General features: G+C 32.0%; 1 protein-coding gene across 6 annotated transcripts in view; it reads right to left on the reverse strand.

Moving 5' to 3' along the window:
- The window catches only part of LOC127709698 (GPI inositol-deacylase-like), a 283,867-nt gene that overhangs the window by 73,397 nt on the left and 184,743 nt on the right, over positions 1-25,727 (reverse strand). For all 6 annotated transcript variants that reach the window (XR_007985716.1, XR_007985717.1, XM_052215342.1 and 3 more), the window contains 2 exons: positions 25,446-25,515; positions 9,794-9,947 (listed from right to left, as the gene is read on the reverse strand). Coding sequence is in view for 4 of the 6 variants with exons in the window: in XM_052215342.1 (XP_052071302.1) it covers positions 9,794-9,947; positions 25,446-25,515 (224 nt within the window). In the remaining 2 variants the exon portion in view is untranslated. The remainder of the gene's footprint in view (positions 1-9,793; positions 9,948-25,445; positions 25,516-25,727) is intronic.

Below are 25,727 nucleotides of genomic sequence, written 5' to 3' on the forward strand. Positions count from 1 at the left end.
CTCTTACAATATTAAATATACCCAAACAGTATGGCTTGTGTGAATTGAATTAAAACATGTCCTTAGGAGCTATGCTGCCAATTTTTTATGCAGTCAAAACATTTCAGTACAGACCATTTACTTTTAAAGGGGTGCTATTGATTTCACCCTGATCGAAGTCTAAGATTTTTTTTGGTTTTAATTAAAGCCTGATCACATCAACATATCTTTCAAAATATAACCTTATTATATATAAGATTTATGAAAACAGTCAGATGTCAAATATATTTTTTCAAGTTTCCTTTTTTTTTTAATTTAAAAAGATTCAATGGTTAATTTTTTTTATTTATAACACTCTTACATTGTCTTATGAATCTTTGATATCTACATTTTCCTAATGAAAATACTCTACTCATGAAAACTTTCTAGTAAAGAAGCATATGCCAGTGAACAATTTCTTTAAAACAATTCTAGTCATTCCTTGTTTATAAGATCTTATAAGTGTTCCAGTACTAGTATTTAATAATGTCATAAATTGGATAATCACACCATGTTATAGTTTCAATTTTGGTTGAAAAGTTTTTATCTGAAAATGCCTGTTCATTTCATGTTGGTTTTCAGTGTTTGTTGTTTTAAAAAAAATTTCTTCACAAGAAACTTGGTTTGTGTAACTGCTTGTTTAAACTTCATTTTGGCTGATAAAATAAAATATTTTTCCTACCTACTGACCCTTCAGTCTGAAGGTACAGTCCAAAAACTGCAAACAAAGATATTTTTAAGGTTGGCCCAAACTATTGCAGCAGAATATCTATGCAAAAATTCTAATTTCAAAGGGCATAACTCTCAGAAAAAAATTAAATCATAATTTCCTGTTGATATGCACATCTACTTAGTATGTCCTTATTACATGTATTATCTACAAAGTTTCAGGAAATTCTGTAGTGTAGTTTCAGAGGAGTTGCAATGACAAACTGTTCCAGCAGTATATTTAGGCTAAATTGTAAGTTCAAAGGGCATAACTCCTAGAAAAATTGAATTATAATTTCCTGTTGATATGCACATCTACATAGTATGTCCTTAAGGTTTTAAGCGAAAAATCATCAGAACCACATTGTTTAAACTAGTACACATGTGCGCAGTTGTGAGATTTAATTATGCATCCGAATTCTTCAAAAATTATCATTGATACCTTTATTTATTGTTCATTCCAAATATTTTCTTGAAGAAATACCGGAAGTACCGGTTCTACCTAAACTCAATCGTGCTTTGTAAACGTACATGGATTTTATGTATCCGTCTCTGGTCCGTGTTTTGAGGGGTGGACAGGGTAAAGGGAGACAGGGAGAGAGGGGATGGGAGAAAGGAGAGAGGGGGCAGGAGAAAAAGGGTAGAAAAGGGAGACAAAAATGTATATAAAAATAATAAAAGTGAGCAAGAAACAATTATCTTATAAAATTAGTTAATAAGAAAGTGCTAACAAATGTCATAGTAATGAAAACTACCTCGTAAATACTCCGAGCTTCATCGCTAATTCATTACGGGCCCAATTTCATAGAAATTGATCCAATATCCACCCATTTAGGTGCGATTCATATCTCTGGCCTTACATTGATACTGTGCTATGTACGCAATGTTTCGGGTTTTTTCGGAATTGTGTTTATTCCAGGGAAACCTTCACCACCCCTTTTGTTTTTGTTTTTCATTTATTTATTTTTTATTACTGTTTTAATTTTTTATTACTGTTTTAATTTTTTATTACAGTATTAATTTTTTATTTTTTTTAAATAGTTTTTTAATAATTTTTTTCTTATCAATTATAATTTTTTAATTTGTTAAATTGTTTTTCAAGCTCTTTCAGCCTGTTTCAATAAATGTTGAAATAAGTGTTGCATGGTAAGAAAGTTTTGTCATAAGAATATCAGTTTACATGTGTGGTTTACATGATGGTCATTAATTAGTTCTGCACAGTTAAATATTTAGTAGGAACTGTGAGATTTTAATTATATAAATTATTTTATAGCCCGTTTAATTAATTCACAAATGTTTCTATTTCTTTGAATCCAATTGATAGGTTTTTATGGAATTTTGCACCAATTGAAGAATCTGTTTCAATAAGATGCCAGTATTTCCTGAATACTTTTTGAAATTTTTTTGCTTGGGGATGATACTTTGTAATGAATGATACATCACATCTATTTTCAACTTTGTCCTTTTTCTTTAATGTATCTTGTCTGTCTTGGGATTTGATTTTTGATAGAATTTGTTTTACCAACTTCTGTTTATATCCTCTAATTAATAGTTTTTCAATAAAGAGTTTTCTGGTTTGAAATTCACTTTCAGTGTTTCCAAGTATACGAATAACTTTCCCTTTAAAAAGGATTTAAAATTTGAAATGGGGTGGTATGAGTTTTTATGAAGATCTTGTTATTTGATTTTCGTTTTCAATGTTTTTGTAAAATTTCACTGTCCAGTTTGTGAATTATTGAGGTTCTTGAAGCAGAAGAAACAACACTTCTATCTTGTGAAAGGACAAGGCAGGGATGAGCCATAAAAAAACTAAGACTTTTGATTGATTTTTATTATAATGAGCTTCCTATACATTAATTTTTCATGCTTGAGGGTGGGAGACAAGATAAAGGGGACAGGAGAAAGGGGGCGGAAGAAAGAAGAAAGGTACCCCCTGTCCGCACCCTCTGTTTTACAATTGTCAAGTCAACATCCAGTATAAGAAAATGTGCCTTCTAAAAAACGAAAGAAAAGATTTTGACAACGTAATTTTCCACAAATAAAGATTCTAAGGCAGATATTAGTACACTAATGTTGCACACTTTGAATGATGCACTGTCAATTTAATAGTTTACGTCAGTACATCAAATTTGTATCAAAAGACAAGTTTAATATCGTTTTATGTCAATCATTGTTTATATGATGTCCAACTGATTAATATGGTTGCCTTTTGTTACTTAGTTTTAAAGGATTAAAATCTGGATAAGACAAAAAATTCCCAGCTGGCATAAATATTTTTTGGAAGCCCTCTGGGTCAATATGATATCTATTTGTCTCAACAATTTTTGTAAATCATCCTTTATTAAATTATCAAATAATAATTAGCAATATTTTGTTTTAAACAAAATACTTGCTATCATTTTTGGCACTAACTTTGAGTAAAAGTACCTATGAAACCATAGCTTTTTGAAATCAGTGTGAGGAAACCTATTTTATTGAACAGGAAGTGACATTTTGTAAACAGGAAGAGAGCAAAATTATCTCCTGTATTTCAATCTAACTACCAATATATAGAAACCATATATTTTTAGAATCCGTGTTAAGAGAAAAATAATTTGACAGCAAACATGGTTTTAAGTAAAATGGAAGTTGCAAATTATCTCCCTTAATTCATGGAAAAGTGCCAAAATCTATATCTTTATTGAATGAGTCTAGGATAGGCTAAATTAATTTGTGTAGAAGTCATCATCAATTCAATCTATTTGGTTTCTTAGGGTATATTTTATTATTAGAAAACTGACATGTCAGCTAGGGCTCCACTTGCACATTTTGTGTGAGGCACAAAAACAAATAATTGATAAGACTGCAATAAAGTAATTTATGTTCATTTGGTACCAATTTAAATAAGATTTGACATTTAAAGAATGCATTCAGGACACGGCTTCCAAAAAATATTTGAGCCAGCCAGACATTTTTTCTTACCTCAATTTTAATCCCTTTAGACTTAGTAACAAAAGGTAATCATGGTAATCATTTGGGCGTCATAACAATGATTGACATAAAACAATATTTTTCTTACCTCAATTTAATCCCTATAGACTTAATAACAAAAGGTAATCATTTGGGCGTCATAACAATGATTGACATAAAACAATATTTAACTTCAGACGTTTGTTAGAAGCAGAGACATATAATACAAGAGATTCGCAACTCTAGTAGAGTCTATATAACAGCCAATGAAATGACGTGGCCGACGGAAAGCCGATTATTCCGATGGATTTATGGGTAAAAATCGCTATTGTTGTGACAAAGGTTCTACGCCTCACGATTTTTCAAATGGATAATGCCGATACCTTTCACAGCTAAAGCATGCAAGTATATTTAAAAGTTACAAAAAACTAATTCTAATAATTTGTTATTGATAAAATGTGTTCTAATGATGAGATTAATCAAAAACAAACAAAGTTAAAACTCTGACCATTTTACTTCACCTCCTATTGCCGTAGAAACCATTTGATCTCCCAATTTTTTTCTTAAAACTTGGAAATATGCTAATAAATATATAATTTTATGGGGCAATAATACTCCCAAATGTTGTAACGTGAAAATAAGACTATTTTCGTAAAATTTGATCCAATAGTGTTTTTTTTTTCAAAATTATCAACAAATGTGGCGATTTTTTCTTATTGATACCCGAAGCCAGCTGTGCTGGTACTATCATTTTATTTCGTAAAACTTGGAATGTGCAAATAAATATTCAATTGTATGGGGCTATATTACTCTCAGATGTTATGTCGTGAAAATAAGACCAGTTTCGTAAAATTTGATCCAACAGTTATTTCTAAAAATATCAACAAAGGTGACTATTACTTTTGTTTTTTATACACAAAGCCAGCTATGCTAATTTTATCAATCTGTTTCGTCAAAACTAGAAATTTACAAATAAATATGTCATATTATGTGGATATATATTACTCCCAATTTCTTTTTTTTTTCTTTTCTTTTTTTTTTTTTTTATTAAACTGGCTAAATATTGAAATTGTTCATGGACAAAGGAGTAGGCCCAGTAAGACCCCTTTTTGGCCCCAAAATATAGCAGTTTTACAAAATTGTTAAAATGTAAATTTTTAGCTATTTATTGGAAAGAAGAATACTTCAGTTCCCTAAATATGGGCTGTTTTTGACAATACAATGCACATGTAGCGGGTACTAGCATCATTAAGTCATGCTAAATTACTGAAATCTTCGAAATTTTAGCATTTTGGTTAATTTTTAGACGGTTTCCGTTTGAAATGGAAGTGGCCGCATTTGTGTTCATTCTTAATATTTAAATGTAAGTTGTATTTGATGATAATACATAACATATATAAAGGTTGAGAATGAACACGGATGCGGCCACTTTCATTTTTGACAAAAACCATCTGAAAAGTGACATATTATGGCATATTTGATAGATTTTTTTCATATTTAAGCTTGAATTTGAGCGTCTTTAATGACTAAATCAGTTCAAATCTTTCACATAAACTGATTGAATCGACTGAAGTAGACACTTAAGTGTTTAAAAAGTGTCCAAAATCTTTCATCAGATGAACTTGAATTTTGAGGCCAAAATCGGCCCTTACCGGACCTACTCCTTTCCTTAAATCAGTTCTTCATTTTTGTGCACTATGAAATTTATAGCCTGCATTTTGTTTGGCAATTTATTCATTTTTCATTCTGTTTATGGCAAAGTTGTTTATTTTCTCCTATTCTGAAGTCATTGTTTTTTTCTTCTTTTAAGGGTGGCGTGCCAAAGATGAACGAATGCAGTCAATTTACAAAAGGAGTAAAATTTTCCTAGTAAAGGAAACCTTCTGGTCGTAATATTATGAATGAGCTTCATGCATCTGTTGTCGTTTCAGACTACGCTTCTCATTCAAAACATGAACCTAATTCATTTTTAAATTAAAATCGTATTAAGGACATTTCAATGGTGACTGCAAAAGATATATATATATACAAGTCTAAATTGAAAACAACGTTCAAACCTATGAGTGCGTTGGATAAAAACCGCAATTTTTATACGTGTGCATGCAAAACAAATTTCTTGTTAGAGGGGTCTAAATACAGCACAAACAACATTTTCCAAAAGACCAAAAAAGTGAAAAAGTATATTTTAACAAAACGCATTTGACTAACAGGTTGAACAACAAATGTTCTTAAACCCTGCTGACTGCCATTGGCGATTGCCAAATAAACAGATCACCGATGTAATAAATGGATCTTAATTATAAATTTAATACTAAACAGAAAACAATAAACTTGCGGAAAAGATGATTTACCGCAAACAAAAGGTGCAAAGGTTTTTGTACACCATATCCGGATTTCGACAATTAATGTCTCTTCAGTGATATTAGGAATCTAAACGGTATTTGGAAAGCCATACAATTTACCTCAATTTAGGATAGACTCTTGAATTTTGAAGAGTCAAAATAGGATGAACGGATCATATAAATATATATATTTGATAATAAAAGATTTTATTTACACCAAGGATTTGTAAATGTATTACACATAAACAATCTTACTTTTAAACTGCCATCTCTTTACCCCAGAATAAAAAAGACAAAAACCACTACAAATGATTAAAAGACAAAAACCACTACAAATGATTGTCTCGTGGAAATAAGGTTATAAAATTTTTTTTAAATAGTGTCTTCCATGTTGCTTTGATGTATGACCTTCGGCTCCCACTTCAATGTTGAGTTTTTTTATAGATTTTTTGTTGCTTCGAGGACACACATATCCATCTATGTATGCAGTATTGTCAATTGTTTTTGTTGGTGGGTCTCTCGCTTATGTCTTCGTCACTTTCACTATCAACAAAGAGTTCGTTATCAGTTTATTCAACTAGGAGAATATCTAAGTTGTAACTATTAAGATTGTCATCCCACGAAATAAAATCGGAATTTTCCATATTGCGTGCACATGAATGAAGCTTTATTCAAATGAGAAATTAATTGTAATTTTCTTAAATATTAATTCTCAATACACACTTCAAACATGAAGAAACCATAAATTTACCGACAATCAATTAAAAAACAACTCAATGCAAGCCTATGATGAAACTGTCAAACAACACTTAGAAATCAAACATTTACCGACAATCCCACAGAAAAAACTCAATGCAAGCCCAATTAATGATGAATATAAATATAAATAAAATTTTAATAATTTATAAATATCAAGAATAAAAAACAAAGCCTTTCATGATTAACAATTAATTAACAAATAAATTAAGTTTTTTTCCACATTAATTAATTTTACATTTTGTGAATTGTATTTTTGGAAATCGTGTGTGGACACCTGTGGTGTAACAAGTATCTTGTCTTGGGGAGAGATAAATCCTACTTTGTAAAGAATCACTCTGATTCAAACAAAAAATTCTCTGAAACTGACATTATCAAGATGCTTGATTTCTTGATTGACAACATATTTGTTACGTTTGGAGGACGTGTTTTTCAACAGACTGTCGGAATTCCAATGGGAACTAATTGTGCCCCTCTTCTTGCCGACTTGTTTCTTTATTATTATGAGGCTGACTTCATACAGGAACTTCTTAAGAAGAAAGATAAGAAGTTAGCAATATCCTTTAACTCTACGTTCCGCTATATAGATGATGTTCTCTCACTAAATAATACAAAATTTGGTGACTATGTTGAATGAATCTATCCCATCGAACTAGAGATAAAGGATACTACAGATACAGTTAAGTCTGCCTCATATCTTGACTTACATCTAGAAATTGACAATGAGGGTCGGTTGAAAACAAAACTTTACGACAAAAGAGATGATTTCAGCTTCCCAATTGTGAACTTTCCATTTCTATGTAGCAACATTCCAGCAGCGCCTGCATACGGAGTATATATCTCTCAATTGATACGATATTCCCCGGCTTGTGTTTCCTATCATGATTTCCTTGATAGAGGATTGCTGCTCACAAGGAAGCTATTAAACCAAGAGTTCAAAATGGTGAAGTTGAAATCATCCCTTCGTAAATTTTACGGACGCCATCACAAGTTGGTTGACCGTTATGGAATAACCGTTTCACAGATGATATCGGATATGTTCCTTATGTAGTAACTACAATACCCTTCCCTTTTCACGAATGTGACTTACCAAATTAGACTATTTACCGGATTTGTAATAACATAAGCCACACGACGGGTGCCACATGTGGAGCAGGATCTGCTTACCCTTCCGGAGTACCTGAGATCACCCCCAGTTTTTGGTGGGGTTCGTGTTGCTTAGTCTTTAGTTTTCTATGTTGTGTCATCTGTACTATTATTTGTCTGTTTGTCTTTTTATTTTTGGCCATGGCGTTGTCAGTTTGTTTTTCGATCTATGAGTTTGACTGTCCCTCTGGTATCTTTCGTCCCTCTTTTCTTGTTTACAAGGTGTCAATTAAAACTCATCATTTATAACATGTTCGTGATTTACCTGGTCATCGAATAATTCAAACCTAATATACATGTCACACTGTGAAATTATGTCTCCGAGACAGGTGTATATTCAATAGAAACCCATTATGAAACTATCAAATAAAATGAACTCTGATACAATTTATCAAGTGTTAATTATTTACTATCAGTTTTTTTTTAATACAATATCAAATTATGTCTCTTTTTCAATAATACAAATCTAAAATCAAAATTACATTAAAATAAATAATTATATATGAACTCAAATTATGTAATTAATTATGATAAATTTAACACTGAAACAGTTTATGTTATGCTTAAACATTCGTCATTACTTCGAGTACTTTTAATACTTTTATTCACATCTTTATTACCTAAGGAGATCTCGCGAGGTTTAACTAGTGGCCGTGTGTTTTTAAGGGATTTCGCCGAGTTGCAAATCTCTTGTATTATATGTCTCTGATAGAAGTATGATGTTCTGACATAAACTGTTATATTGACCTTGCATCTATATCAGCCCTAGACTCTTTAGGGCAAAATCCCGCTGTCAAAACCTTTACCTTCGTTTTCAAAGGTATCAATGATTTTTTTAGTAGTTTTGAAGATTTTGGATGCATAATTAAATATCACCCTGGTGCACATGTGAAAACTGTGTACAACGTGGTTGTGACAATTTTTTGCTTAAAACCTTTATTACTACCTTTTTAAATGTATCATCAAATGAAATTTTGATACAAATTCGGATAGACTATATTATATAGATGCAAACCAGTGAAATTTAAGAAAATAACTTTAAATAGACCAATTGAGGTCTGGTAAAAAATAGGTTACTTGTTGCCTGAACAGGTAAATTTCAGCTGTCAGACAACTAATTAACCTTGATTGGGATAAGGGGTATGAAAGTAGGCTTGTTTTTATTATAATTATTCATCATGTCACTTTAAATATGACCAGAAACATTTGGCTGTTTAAGATAAAAGGTCAGGTCAAAAAGATCTCATTAACTTCAATTTTTTTCTGAATGATTCGAAAATAGCAAACCCAAGTTATTTGGCATGAAATTATGTTCTGTTTTACGTCTTATTTTGTACTCATTTAAAAAGGGAGGTGCTGATTGTGTAAGTCAATCTAAAAGCATGTGTTCGACTTGTTAAACTTTTTTCTCTTCGTAACTGGATTTTAAAGTTTATTTTTTAATCTAAATTTTCATTAGCATTTGCTGAAACGTAATTAAATAATGCAATTAATCGTCTATCTAGATCTTGATAAAGTGTTCTCCTGTCAGGTGTGTTGATTTACCTGTACAATAGATTAGCGATCTGTAGCCGGATATCCCTCAGGGCTTTACAACTGTAATCAGGTCCCTTTGGATTATAATACAATAAGGGTCATGCAATTACATGCAGTTGATTATAATTGCTAAGAAAAATTATGGAGGTTAGCCAAACGAAAACAAATTTTGACAATAGCAGGGATCTTTTAAGGATGGCGAAAAATAATTTAACGATGGCAGGGATCATTTGACGATGGCTGAAGATAATTTAAAGATGGCGGTGCGCCATCATAAAAACAGGTCATGGAGATCCCTGCCAATTATATCATGTAGCAATGATATATATTACACTTACCTGGCCAAGACTTTCTGTAGGCGATGCTATAATTTTTAACTGATAGGAACACGTTGGATCTTTATAAATTCTTAGCTCTACACTTTCATTATTATCCTCCACTGGTGATGCTAGACTCTGCAGTTTTATAGACAGGTTTCCTATTTCATTTAGCCTGAAAGTACAACATACAACTGCTGTTGGTTTCTTCATAGTGTCACCGTCTGATTATTTGAGTTGTACATATATAATATATAGTAATGATGACAATCTAATAAAATACTGTTGTTGGACTGCATGTCTAAAGGTAATGAATGATTGTCAAACTTATGATGAGTACAGCTCTTAATGAAATCTCTTTTCTTCTAGTTAGGCAGGAAAATAGCACTGGACTTGATTCCTGTTTTCTTACTGCTTTAACCTAAGTTTCCTATGTAGTGCATTACATCCTTTAACCATTGCACACAAGAATAATCAACTAGAGGCTCCAAAAAACCTGCACTGCTCACCTGCTATCTATGCATAATATTTATGTTCCTGTAAGATTTTAAAATTTCAAAAGGAGATTACTTCTGAAAAATTAAGTAATCGGCTTTGCTTTGTTTACCTCAATCTACTTAAGCTTCAAAATATTTCCATATGTAGTTTCAGAGGTTGAGACTTTGGGAAATTGTCCAATCAGAAACAAAGATTGCATCCAGTGGCCACCTTTTTCAGTCAATCAATACCAGATGAAAGGAGTAGGTTCAATAAGGCCCTAAAATGGCCGATATTTCTAGGTAATATACAAAATTAGGATTTACTGACACAATGAATCATGCATAGCTTAAACAATGACTTGATAGGAAATATGTGTATTGGACTGATAATAGCACACAATTTATTTTTTCCAAAAAAATTCAATGGAAACTGGTAAATTTCCATTGATTTTTTTATGGTAAACATGGAGTGCATGAGTCTACAAAAAAGATCTTTTAACATCTTGCCATAACATTTAACATATCTAAATTGAATATTTAATTTTTGGAAGCTTTTTGGGTTGTAAATTTTAATGCTTTTCATGAAAAGTTGTACAAATATAGTTCTAATTTTACATGTCTTTTCATCAACTTGAAACATTGGACTTAATATTCAGGGCCAAATGTGACTCTTATTGCACATACCTCTTTGCTTGTAGATGACCTTTCATACATTATTCCTGCCAATATTAGTCAAATTGGCCAAGTAATTTCAGTCTGAGGTTCCAAAGAGCTTGTGTCACTGACCTGGATTTTTGAACCAATGCATGCATATATACTTAACTAAGTCCTCTATGCACAGTTTTTATATCTATTATAAATCCATAAAGTATAATCCACCAAAAATATGCCATTCAGTGATTGTTGATCCCTATACTAATTAATTGTTAATAAAAAATCAACACAATCATGGAGCACATTATAAGTGATATGATAGAGCGATGTTAATTATTTCTATATTTTCCCCAAAAAAACCAAACCCAAAATTGATAAAAATTGTCTTTCAAAGGAAATAACTCCTATAAGGGGTCAATTTAAGATTACTGCCATGTTGATTTATTTGTAGATCTTATTTCACTGAACATTTTTTGCTATTCACATTTTCTCTCTATCAATTATCAGTTTCTTGAAAAATACAACAAAAAAGGTTAAAATTTGTCATTCAAGGGCAATAACTCCTCCATCGAATCAATTGACAATTTTGGCCATGTTGACTTATGACTTTGCTGCTTCAAGTTTTTCACTACCTTATAGTTTCTGCAAAAAATGCAAAAAAAAATTGGGAAAAAAACATCCATCAAGGCCAATTACTCCAACAATGGGTCAATTCACGATTTCAGGCATGTTGACATTTTTTTGTATACATTTTGTATCTTACATTATTGCTGAAGATTTCTACTATTTTAAAACTTATTATAGATAGATAAATATTCTCTATCTTCTATGATCATTTCCGAAAAAAAAATATTATTCAAGGGCAATAATTCCAATACATACAGAATGTGGCGGGGTCAAACATGTTTGTGAGTGCTCAACCCTACCCTAACCTGGGACAGTGGTGTTTTACATATTTGTTATCTTATTGTTCTGTTCATTTTTATTATTTATCTGTCTATACTAATTTTTAAAATATTAACCAATAAAGAGCTGCGCCATGAACGCATGATACACCTGTCACTTTTTCAACAAATAAAGTTCCATAACTCCTCAATTTCATATTAGAAATTTATAAAAAAAATAAAAAGCTCCGCTGGGGGCAGCTTGATACGACCGCAGAGATCGAACCCTGAACAGTTGGGGCAAGTATGGACATAACATTCAAGCTTGATACAGCTCTGAATTTGGATTGTGATTAAATATTTGACACAGCATAGGTTTCTGACACAGAATGAATGTGGTCTAAGAACTTAAATTTTTTTAATTTACCTATTATGGTCCAATATCCAAAATCTAAATACATGGTTAGATTCAGCATATCAAAGAATCCAAAGTTTAATTTTGGACCCTTTTGACCTCAATGTGGACCAATTTGATAACGGGGCCCAAAAATCAAAAATCTAAATACAATGTACATGTTTAGATTCAGCATATCAAAGGATCCCAAGAATTCGATTTTTTTGGTAAAAATCAAACTAAGTTAAATTTTGGACCCTTTGGACCTTAATGTAGACCAATTAAAAAACGGGACCCAATATCAAAAATCTAAAAACACGGTTAGACTTGGTATATCAAAGAACCCCAATAATTCAATTTTTGATGAAATCAAACAAAGCTTAATTTTGGACCCTTTTGACCTCAATATGAACCAATTTGATAGTGTGGCCCACAAATAAAAAAATCTAAATACATGGTTAGATTCAGCATATCAAAGAACCCCATATATTAAATTTTTGTTGAAATCAAACAAAGTTTAATTTTGGACTCCATCTTGGACCAACTTGAAAACTGGGCCTAAAATATAAAATCTAAATACATGTTTAGATTCAGCATATTAACAAACCCCAAGAATTCAATTTTTGTTAAAATCAAACTAAGTTTAATTTTGGACCGAAAAAAAAATCCCCCCCCCCCAATTTTTTGAACCACCTTATGATTTATCACCCCCAAACTCAATCCCAGCCTTTCCTTTGTGGTATGGTATCTTGCAGTACAATTTCAGAGAGATCCATACACTTGAACACAAGTTATGGTCTGGAAACTAGAAAATTGCTTGTTTTTTGGCCCCTTTTTGGCCCCAAATTCCTAAACGTTTAGGGCAATTACCCCCAAACTCAAACCCAGCTTTCCCTTTGTGATATGGAACCTTGTAGTACAATTTCATAAAGATCCATACACTTACACACAAGTTATTGTCCTGAAACTAGAAAAATACTTGTTTTTTGGCCCCTTATTCCTAAAATTTTGAGGCAATTACCCCCAAAATCAATCCCAGCCTTCCCTTTGTGGTATGGTACCTTGCAGTACAATTTCAGAGAGATCCATACACTTGAACACAAGTTATTGTCTGGAAACTATAAAAATGCTTATTTTTGGCCCTTTTTTGGCCCTTTATTCCTAAACGTTTTGGGAAATTACCCCCAAACTCAATTCCAGCTTTCCCTTTGTGATATGGAACCTTATAGTACAATTTCAGAAAGATCCATACACTAACACACAAGTTATTGTCATGAAACCAGAAAAATGCTTGTTTTTTGCCCCTTTTTTGGCCGCTAATTCCTAAAATTTTGAGGGAATTACCCCCAAAATCAATCCCAGCATTCCCTTTGTGATATGGAACCTTGTGGTACAATGTCAGAGAGATCCATACACTAATTTTCCTTTTTTAGACGGCGATGTTCCTTTGGCTCCATCATACGGTGTATATATATCCCAACTCGTTCGTTATGCCCGTGTGTGTAGTGATGTCATAGATTTTAATGAACGTAATCAATGCATCACTGGTAAATTATTAAATCAAGGATTTCGTTACCATAAATTACGTAAAACTTTTGCTAAGTTCTTTCGTAGATACAAAGATTTGATTAGTAAATTTGGCTGTACTTGTAGAAAACTGATTAAAAACAGTCACATCCTAAATTTTACGGTAATATTGTACTTAAAGCGCGGAAATCACTATGTGATCCGTGTAAACTCACCGAACCTTTAAACAGGCTTATTAGTAAAGGTTATCTTACCAATGTTGTAATAAGATCTTTGAATATAGTTTACATTGGCACTAATATCGATTTTGTCATCAGCAAATTAAAACATAACTAAATTTGTATATTTTTCAAGTGGGATGTATAAAGACACACCCACGTTCGTTTAGATCTATAAAGAGGTTAAACTCCTAACTATCCTACTGTCTGTCGATACATTTATTTTTGGCATTGCACTAGTCATGTCTTCTTTGACTGTCCATGACGTTAAAATACTAAATCCCTGGGATGTGTTTTAGTTGATTTTAGTCTCTGATGCATGATTTTTTTATTATTAATTGTTTTGGCTTTTAACTAGCTGTCAGTAACTGCGAGTACTCAAAATCGTACTTTCTTGTTTATTTGACCTGTTGATACTAATTGTATTGCTTTTTTGTTATTTAATGTTATTCAGGGTTATATCTGGTCTATATACCAGCTTTGATAAGTGTTTGGTATAACTATAAATTTTCACTTCGTACTATGAACATCAAAATTATTTATTTTGTAATAATATTTCCTTTCTCTATTGGTACTGTACACGTATACCTTAAACAATAAAATTATTTTCATTTACCTGTGTTTAAAGTTATTGCAAATGGATGGTATTTTTGTTCGAGCATATTGTTTTTCTTTAATTGTTTAACATTTCTTACCGACATAACATGTTACTTTTATTATTCTTCCCTTACTTTATTTATTTTGTATTCAAAATTAATAAAAATATTTCCTTTCTCTATTGGTACTGTACAGGTATACCTAACAACAAAATTATTTTCATTTACCTGTGTTGAAAGTTATTGCAAATGGATGGTATTTTTGTTTGAACATATTGTTTTTCTTTAATTGTTTAACATTTCTTACCGATATAACATGTTACTTTTATTATTCTTCCCTTAGTTTATTTATTTTGTATTTATATTGTGTCATAGGTCAAATTTATTTGTTCAGTGTATGTTCAATGGTGTTAATATGTCCTTTGATTGAGTTAAGCTATTTCAGTTGATATTTTATAGTATTTCTTTCTATGTTGTGATGTTACACTATTGTTTCGGAAAAAGGGTGAAGGTTTGGTACCATTAAAACGTTTAAACCCGCTGCATTTGTTTGCACCTAGCTGTCCTAAGTCAGGAATCTGATGTTCAGTAGTTGTCGTTTGTTGATGTGGTTCATAAGTGTTTCTCGTTTCTCGTTTTTTATATAGATTAGACCGTTGGTTTTCCCGTTTGAATGGTTTTACACTAGTAATTTTTTGGGGCCCTTTATAGCTTACTGTTCGGTGTGAGCCAAGGCTCCGTGTTGAAGACCGTACTGTGACCTATAATGGTTTACTTTTATAAATTTTGACTTGGATGGAGAGTTGTCTCATTGGCACTCATACCACATCTTCTTATATCTACTAACACACAAGTTATTGTCTGGATGTTACAAAAATGCTTATTTTTGGCCCCTAATTCCTTAACTGTTGGTACCACAACCCCCAAAAACAATCCCAACCTTCCTTTTGTAGTATTGAACCTTATGGTAAAATTTCATAGAGATCCATTCACTTAAACTAAAGTTATTGTGCGAAAACCAATGTGTCTTTGGACGATGACGACGACGCCAACGTCATACCAATATACGACTTGCGGTCGTATAAAAAAAGGAGCTTATCTTAATAGATATAAACCAGTCACCAAAGTTTCATGAAAACTGCTCAAAGCATTTTTGAGTTATTGTCCAAAAACTGGAAAATCCCCCCTTTTTATGAGTAAAATCGAATAACTTGGAAATGTAAAATAAAAAATTTATAAAAATCGAAAAGTGAGCTTACGTCAATTGATATAAGCAATTCACAAAAGTTTCATGAAAATTGATTAAAAGGTTTTTTGAGTTATTGTCAGACATAATGATGACGGACTGACGTCCAGACGGACAACGGTATACCATAATACGGGCATATAAAAACTGTGAAATTTGCTAAAAATTTCCATTTTACATTTCAGGGGCAATAACTCCAATATTTGTGATCTGATTTTACTGAGAATACCATAGAAGATAGAACTTGCCCTGCCATTTTCATTCTGTTAGTTTTGCTTTGACTGCTTTAGTTTTTAAGATATAAGCCATAAAACTTCAAAGTTTGCTAAAAATTGATACATGTATTTCAGAGCAAATACTCCAAAAAGGGATGTATGATTTTGCTAAATATTCCATGGGAGATAGACTTTAACCAGCTGAATATATTATTCTTGTCAGTTTTGCTCTAACTACTTTAGTTTTCATTTCAAAATGTAAGCCAATAAACAGTTTCTCCATGAGTGCATGATACGCCCGTCACGTTTTCAAAGAATAAAGTTCAATAACTTCTCAATGTCATATCAGAAATTTGTAAAAATCGAAAGGGAGCTTACGTCAATAGATATAAACAATTAACCAAAGTTTCATGAGAACTGCTGAAAGCATTTTTGAGTTATTGTACGAAAACTGGAAAATCCCCCCTTTTTTAATGAATAAAACCCCATAACTCAGAAATGTAAAATCTAAAATTTACAAAAATCAAATGGGAGCTTAGGTCAATAGATATTAACTATTCACCAAAGTTTCACAAGACCTGTTTTGAGTTCTTGTCTGAAAACTGGAAAATCCCCCTTTTTTTTTAATGAATAAAACCCCGTAACTCAGAAATGTAAAATCTAAAATTTATAAAAATCGAAAGGGAGCTCATGTCAATAGATATAAACAATTCACCAAATTTCATGCAAATTGGTGAAAGCATTTTTGAGTTATTGTCCGAAAACTGGAAAATCCCCCTTTTTTTTAAGAAAATAACCCCATAACTCGGAAACGTAAAATCTAAAATTTATAAACAAGAGTGCACACGCTGCAATGTCTCGACTTCTTTACTTATCATTGATATTATGTTGATAGTCCTAAATATAAAGCTTTATTACAACTGTCACATAAACTTAACATTAACCAAGTAAACTAAACATTGACCAATGAACCATGAAACAGGGGTTCAAATTAACATTTGGTACAGGAAGGTCCAGGACCTTTGACACTCCAAACTGAAAGGTCCTCAACCTAAATTCCAGGTCCTACTTTTACTTGAAATATTTCATAAATCAGTAAGATACAAAATTAATGTGCTTTTGGTGTTAGGTTAGCTTGTTTCATTGTCAGTGTCACTGTTGTATAACATGTTTAATAATAAATGTAATTGTCTTGTATATTATGAATTCAAATAATCTTTTTTTTGGTATTGGGGAGGGTGTCACTGTGGGTGGGTGTGTTGTCTCAACAATTGGTAGCTAATTACTAATTATATCATTATCTCAGGGATCACATTACTTCAGAATCTTAGGGAGAAGTGGCCTTTCTTTTTGAAACTGATAGGGAGAAGTGGTGAGATTTGGAAGAGAGGTGCATGCTCACTTAAGGCGCTACAATGTTTGGTTTTTACTATCATATAAAGGGCTATATGTAGCTCTTTTTTTATATTGTTCAATTCATACCCGAGTATACAATTAAAGTAACATTTCAAATTCAAAGCTGTTTAGTGATTAAGTGTATCATATCTAGTTGAACTATTATATTAGTTCCTCTGTGAAAATAAAGTAAGAAACTTCCAGATTTTTTAATACTGGCCCTTCAAAATTAAGAGTAAATTACCTTTTGGAATTATAGTACATGTAAAATGATTACACTATAAAAATATCAACATGTAATATCAACATTTATTAATGATAAAAGAAAATTATTGTCACATTTTATTGGATTGTGATGTATTTTGTCACCTGCCAGGAATTATGATTTTTTATTGTCTTTGATCGGCAAACCCGGAATTACCCTTATCCGCCACCGGAATCTGATCCGGTATTGTAATTGTCTTCATTTCCGGTTTATGGCATCCATTGTTTTTCAATGTTGTTTTTGTCAGTCAGATACGATTTTACTCGGATTTACACATTACTTGTTGGCGATTTTCGGTATAAAGCTAGCGGTTGAACAAAAATGATCATCGCTGTCATGAATAATAAAGATGAAATAAAGAGTTTTTTTCTTTCAAATCGAAGGTCCGTCAGGCATAGGTAGTAACCAAAATGAAAGTCCGATTGCAATAGTGGAAGGTCGCGGACCTCGGACCACCGCTAATTTGAACCCCTGATGAAAATGAGGTCAAGGTCAGATGAACAATGCTAGGCAGGCATGTACAGCTAACAATTCTTCCATACAACAAATATAGTTGACCTATTGCTTAAAGTTTAAGAAAAACAGACCAAAACACAAAAACTTAACACTGAGCAATGAACCTTGAAAATGAGGTCAAGGTAAAATAAAACCTGCGTGACTTACATATAGATCATAAAATATTTCCATACACCAAATATAGTTAAACTATTGCATATAGTATTAGAAAAAAAGACCAAAACTCAAAAACTTAACTTTGACCACTGAACCATGAAAATGAGGTCAAGGTCAGATGACACCTGCCAATTGGACATGTACACCTTACAGTCCTTCCATACACCGTATATACTAGACCTATTGCTTATAGTATCTGAGATATGGACTTGACCACCTAAACTTAACCTTGTTCACTGATCCATGAAATGAGGTCGAGGTCAAGTGAAAACTGTCTGACGGGCATGAGGATCTTGCAAGGTATGCACATACCAAATATAGTTATCCTATTACTCATAATAAGAGAGATTTTAACATTACAAAAAATCTTAACTTTTTTTTCAAGTAGTCACTGAACCATGAAAATGAGGTCAAGGACATTGGACATGTGACTGACGGAAACTTCGTAACATGAGGCATCCATATACAAAGTATGAAGCATCCAGATCTTCCACCTTCTAAAATATAAAGCTTTTAAGAAGTTAGCTAACGCCGCCGCCCCCGTAGCCGCCGCCGCCTCACTATCCCTATGTCGAACTTTCTGCGACAAAAGTCGCAGGCTCGACAAAAATGATAGGGAACTCACATAAATAGATACAAACAATTCCCTAAAGTTTTATGCAAATTTGTTAAAGCGCTTTTGAGTTAATGTCCGACATGTTGACGACGGACGGACAACGATGTACCATAATACGTCCCGTAAACGGGCGTATAAAAACTGCATTTTAGCCCTATGTTCTATGTTAAGCACAACAGCAATATTTGTTAATCAATAAAATCACTGGATACATTCAGGTAAAGTTTGGTAGCATTTTGCCCGGTGTTGTATGGAAAATTATACTCTGGGTCAATTTTCCATAGCAAGAAATTGAACTCCCTGTATTTCCTTTAAATGAATGTAAAATCATTAGGTTAAAGGGGCATTATCTGTCAAATTCATGCTCACCGATTTGACTGAAATTCTCATATTTGATTTATAACATACTAAAACGTATATCAAAATATTAAAAAGTCTGAAATAAACAATTTACAATGCATGGATTGGATAATATGTATCAACATTTCGTGTGTATTTTAGTCTAGACGCCATATAATTAACTATCGAGGTGACCTCTGACAGTCATATCACGATATTAACATAAATATAGATATAAATAGATAGCGAATGCGTGCTGTTGGATTTTTCTAGGTCTGTTTGATTTCATATTATAGGTTAAAAAAATATCATCGTTTTTACATGTATAAGAATGAGTTTTAGTGAATAGAATCAGTCAACCAAATGATTTACCCTTGTTTCACTTCCAATGTTGACATTCTTTTCCTTTCAATAGCTGAACATGCCTAGTTCATGCGTATCCCATCTCTAGCTAAGGGGTTAAATTGAAGGTCACATGAATACGGATTCAATGAGGTCGAATTATTCACTTGCAAGTTAATAATTCATCAGCGTTGTTTCTGAGCTTATTTAGATTTAGATAAACTTATAGATGTCAATGTTTTATGTTCCTTGGTAAGCTATTCCATAGAATTGCAGAACTCTAATCCAAAGATATTTTCATTATATTCATGTTTGGTCGAACAACTACCATATTTTTAAAAATTTCTTTCATAATTTCAGAACTCTGACACAACTTTTTAGATAATCAGGATTTTTATTTTGTAAAACTTTATATACTAGAATTAGTTTATGATATGAAATTCTGTCCTGGAAACGCAACCAATTTAATATGTCAAAAAGTTTTCTCCATGGTGTGAAGAAAAGTGAATCTAAAATTATTCTTGCTATTCTTTTTTAGAGTTTTATTAATCTCAAAAGGTATTCTTCATTACTATCCCCATGCTGTACAACAGTAGTCAAATATTGGAAGAATATAAAATTATAAAGTAAAATTTTACTTCTGTGGTCTAAATATTTCTTGATTTTTGCAAAAATTAATATTCTTGAGCTAATGGTTTTAGAAGTTTTATTAATATACTCTTTTTAAATAAGGTGATCTATTTTAATTCATAATTCCTTTTTGAATAATTTGATTAACTTTTAGGCCAGGTAAAAATATAACATAGATTTCAATATACAATGTATCAACAAACCATGAAAATGATTATCCCACATCTACTGTAATTCATATGATTGATTGTTGTCTGCTTAACTTCCAGTGGCAAATATTTCATGCTTCTTCGTGATAAGAACACATTATAATTTATACAATAGTTAGATTCTGGAAAGGACTACTAGGATAAAGGGCAGTTAGTTTAAACTGCCACTGTAAAATGAGGGTATGTTGGATAGGAACAGAAATGTTGCCTTAATTGGGTCAGTATATTTCAAGATGCAAATATAGTCTACAAATGCAGACCCTACTCTATCCCAGAAGCATAAGGTTTTTATAACACTAAAAGCTTATGCTTTTAACGCAATGTTTAATGTCCAATGACCACCCCTCCTTAAATAATCCCTCAACAAGAACAAGAGGCTGTCAGATTGACAGCAAACCGGATTTTCCTGCATGAAAATGATATTTGCAAATCATGACCACCAAAAAGGATCAAGTAAAAATAAAAGAATAATGTGTCTGAGGACACGAATGCCCCCGCTCAAGCTTTGCAATTTTCCAACTCAAAAAGGTGCATAACTCTAGAAAGGTAAATGACTCACAACCCAAATTCGAACTCTGTCTGCATGTTGTGGTTCTTAGCATTGTGTATAAGTTTCATACAATTCGCATGAGGCAAATTAAAGTTTGAGTGCGGAAACAAAAATGGGATGGACGGAAGTACAGACAGATGGAAAGACAAATGGAAGGATGGACGAACTGTCAAGGGTAACACCTAAAGCCCCTGTTGCCTACGGTAGGGGCATAAAAATAAATGAATTTTTGTAGAATCAGAAATGGCAAGGCCAAAATCAATCTTGACCTCCTATTTATCATAAGTGACATAATATTGGAATTTAAGAGAGTATATAAGTACACAACATATTTGTTCAGCAGGGGTGGGTAGGCAAAAACCATGAAGTCAATAATTAAAGAAATATGTTTATGACATTATAACCTTATTGTCACTTATGTTGTCACTCCAATAACTTTCCAGAAACCCACTTTCAAGTGGTTGTTGTTTAGTAATATATGTATGGTCGATGGAAGAATGATCACGAAATTCGAACTTGACCTTCTTTTTGTTACAGGAAACAACATATCTAATTTTAAAAGTATCACTTTTCACTACTTTAAGGGCTACAACTCAACAATGATAAAAGCTAAAATTGTGAAAATTGAACTTGACCTTCATTCAGTCACACAAAACAACATATCTAAATTTGAAAAGATTTGATCAAAGAGTTTTTAAGTTATTGCACAGACAACGCTTTAAGTATCACTTTTCGATACTTAAAGGTAGTTTCTGAATCCACTACTTCTTATAAATTCTCTAGCTTAGCCAATTTCTGGTAAAACAACTCTCTGTTTTACGTTTTGACAATAAATCAACGGAATTTCATGAAGATAATCACAAATTTTGTCTTTTTTATTCTTTAATAGTTGAAATGATTATATCCACACGGATCAAATCTATATTTAGGCATTCTACAAATTAACAATAGTTAAATCTAACTCAAATTTTCAAACATCTGATACAGGTTGATTCTGAAGTTGTTCAGAGAGGAAATTCAATCATAGCTCTTAAAACATTTCGTATAACCAAGATTAAGACAATTATTAGCTATTATACAACCAAAATTGATTATTTCAACATGAAGGATCAATTATGCTTTAGTTTTGGATATATAAGTATTATAGAAAAACAAAGGATATGGGGTATCCTATCCATGACACAAAATCAGTACATACACAGCCAAAAAACACACAAAGAGCAAAGGAACAGCGCTTTCATTGCTGTTCTTCATCTCAAAGTCACAGTGAGACCTTCAACATGGAGTAAAAAATTGTCACCTCACTGCAAGTTTAAGACGGCCCCTATCACAGGCTTGAGCGAAATTTTTTATTTTTTTATCAAACTGGTCATAGTTGACCTTTTAGTAGTTAGAACCGACAGTAATAATGGTGATTTTTACAGTATGCAGTCCAACCTTGTACCTGGAATGAATTTTTCTATGTTAAATTTTTCTCAAGCAAAATATTGTTTTAATCTCAGAGGTATCATATATTTCATTTTCATAAAATGCTGATAACTTTGTTTTTATTTTTTACTGTCAAAGAAGTAGTTTTACGGACGTGACTTTCATACCACACTTTATTTAAATTAGAGTTCATTTAATGTTGAAGTGATGTTTATTTGAACCATTTATTATCAAACAAAGGAAAATTGATTGATAGCATTATAAAACTAAAACCATAAGTAAGCATTCACTATGATGAAAAAGAAAATTGAAAGTCCTTGTATATAAAAGAACAGAGTTCCAATGTCCCCTGCTTTGCACATATTTTATCTGTCAAAGGGCAATAAATAAAACCATTTTTTTTGTTTTTTTTTAAAACTTTTTAAAATTATCTTAGAGAGTTGAAGACTTGAAAGCAATTTCTGATATATTTAATATTTCCAAGGGGCATAACTCTTTTAAAAATAGTTCATTGGCACTGATTTTAAAACTCATCCGAGACATTGCTAATATAAACCTACAATATAAGTTTCATAAAAATATGGGAAGAATTGTACACATGAGAGCGCTAACAATGCAATTTCCATGTCATTAATATTTCTAAGGACTATAACTCTCTACAAAATTATTGATCAGCAGTGATTTTAGAACTCGTCCAAGACATTGCTAATATAAACCTACAATATAAGTTTCATAAAAATCTGGCAAGAATTGTACATATGAGAGCACTAACAATGCAATTTTCCATATTATTAATATTTCTAAGGGCCATAACTCTTTTAAAATTATTGATCAGCACTGATTTTCGAACTTGTCCAAGATATTGCTGATATAAACCTATGATATAAGTTTCTTAAAACTCTGGCAATAATTGTACATGTGAGCGCGCTAACAAGACTGGACAGACAGACAATAAACATCCATATGTCCATTACACTTGTCACTTTTAATTCCCCTATCATCGATACTCAAGGAGTTGCATTATTCGCATGAAGTAAAACCTTGCAATAATTTCTGAATTTGCAGTAGCATATCTACAACAAGAGGCTCTCAAGAGCCTGAATCGCTCACCTGTAATTTTTTGCTTAAATCTTTTATCAATGATTATTTTTGCTTTTTAATATATATGAATGAGTGGCTTAAAAATTCCATTGAGATGTTCTTTGTATCTGTCATATTTTCTTCAAAAGCAAAGAAATACATTTTACCCCTATGTTCCATTTTAGCCATAGTGGCTATGTTTCTTGACGTACAAGAAAATAAAATACAAAATTTATACTAGATACTCTGAAACTCATTCAGCCCAAGTTTGGCTGAAATTGATTCAGCAGTTTCAAAGGAGAAGATTTTTTAAAGTAAGCAAACTAGATGAACAAATTGTGAAAAATTGTCTTTAAAGGGCAATAACTCCTTAAGGCCACATTTGACCATTTTGGTCATATTAACTTATTTGTAGATCTTACTTTGCTGAACATTTTTGCTGTTCATAGTTTATCTTTATCATTAATAATATTCAAGATAATAACCAAAAACTGCAAAATTCCTTAAAATTACCAATTTAGTGGCAGCAACCCAACAATGGACTGTTATATTCGTCTGAAAATTTCAGGGTTGATAGAACTTGGCCTAATGAACATTTTAACCTCTCATCAGATTTGCTCTAATTGCTTAAGTGTTTGAGATATATTAGCCAAAAATTGCATTTTACCCCTATGTTCTATTTTTAGCCATGGCGGCCATGTTTTTGACGAAACAGAAAATAAAACACAAACTCTATTCTAGATACTCTAAGAATCATTCAGTTTAAGTTTGGTTGGAATTGGTTCAGTAGTTTCAGAGGAGAAGATTTTTTAAAGTTAGAAAACATGATAAACAAATTGTGTAAAATTGTCCTCAAAGGGCAATACTCCTTAAGGGGTCAATTAACAATTTTGGTCATATCAACTTATTTGTAGATCTTACTTTGCTTAACATATTTGCTGTTTACAGTTTATCTTTATCATTAATACTATTCAAGATAATAACCAAAAACTGCAAAATTTCCTTAAAATTACCAATTTAGTGGCAGCAACCAAACAATGGGTTATTAGATTCATCTGAAAATTTCAGGGCTGATAGAACTTCACCTTATGAACACTTTTACTCTTTGTCAGATTTGCTCTAACTGCTTTGGTTTTTGAGATATAAGCCAAAAACTGCATTTTACCTGTATGTTCTATTTTTAGCCATGGCAGCCATGTTTTTTGACAAAACAGAAAATAAAACACAAACTTTATTCTAGATACCCTAAGGATCATTCAGCTTATGTTTGGTTGGAATTGGTTCAGCAGTTTCAGAGGAGAAGATGTTTGAAATAGTTTACACCAAACGGACGACGACGACGGACGCCTAGTGATGGCTAAAGCTCACAGTTCCTTCTGAACGGTGAGCTAAAAAGTACATGAACAATGAATTGTAAGATTGCACTTCCAGCTATCGACCCAGTTTAGCTAAGATATATCTTTTTTTAAAGTAGTGGAATGCCATATAGGTCAAAATAAAAGGCTGTTAAAATCATAACTACTGACCCAATTAGCTGCAAATGATTTACAGTAATTGATCTTAATGTTCTTGGGTCAATGTTTTATGGCACTGTCGATAACTGCTAGTCTAATTTCATCTCATTGGATATCATGCAACTTCACAAAATCATGAAACAGATTTTTCTTAAAGTTGAATGGAAGAATGAATACTATGGATTCATTAATTTTTGTAGATACTAATTTTCTGATTGAGGGAAAATTGTATTTTTGTGGATATTTGATTTCGCGGCTGTGCAAAATTCTGCATATATGCCAATTGAAAAGTTTTACTTCATTGAACATCTAAATTCATGGTTGACCTATACCCAAGAAATCCACAAAAAAAATGGGATCCAACAAATGATAATGAATCCAGAGTACATAGGGAAATACCCGATACAATAAAACATTTACCTGCTAAATGAATAAACATCTTCTTGACTCCAAGGAACATGTAATGACATCATATTTCCTTCATGTAAATCTGAAACGTACATTACTTAGTCATATGATATTGAATATATATATATATATATATAGAAGTCTATAAAAAGGACCAACCAGCAAATTTACTATGTACCGGATCGTCTAGAATAGACGATACTGTGCAGATAAGGAAAAAAATTATATAAGTCTAGAGATTTGCACAACGATACTAATATAAGATAGTATTATACGAAGATGTTGTTAATAAAT

Source organism: Mytilus californianus, unplaced genomic scaffold (genome assembly GCF_021869535.1).
Source record: "Mytilus californianus isolate M0D057914Y unplaced genomic scaffold, xbMytCali1.0.p SCAF_7, whole genome shotgun sequence".
Lineage (NCBI taxonomy): Eukaryota > Metazoa > Mollusca > Bivalvia > Mytilida > Mytilidae > Mytilus > Mytilus californianus.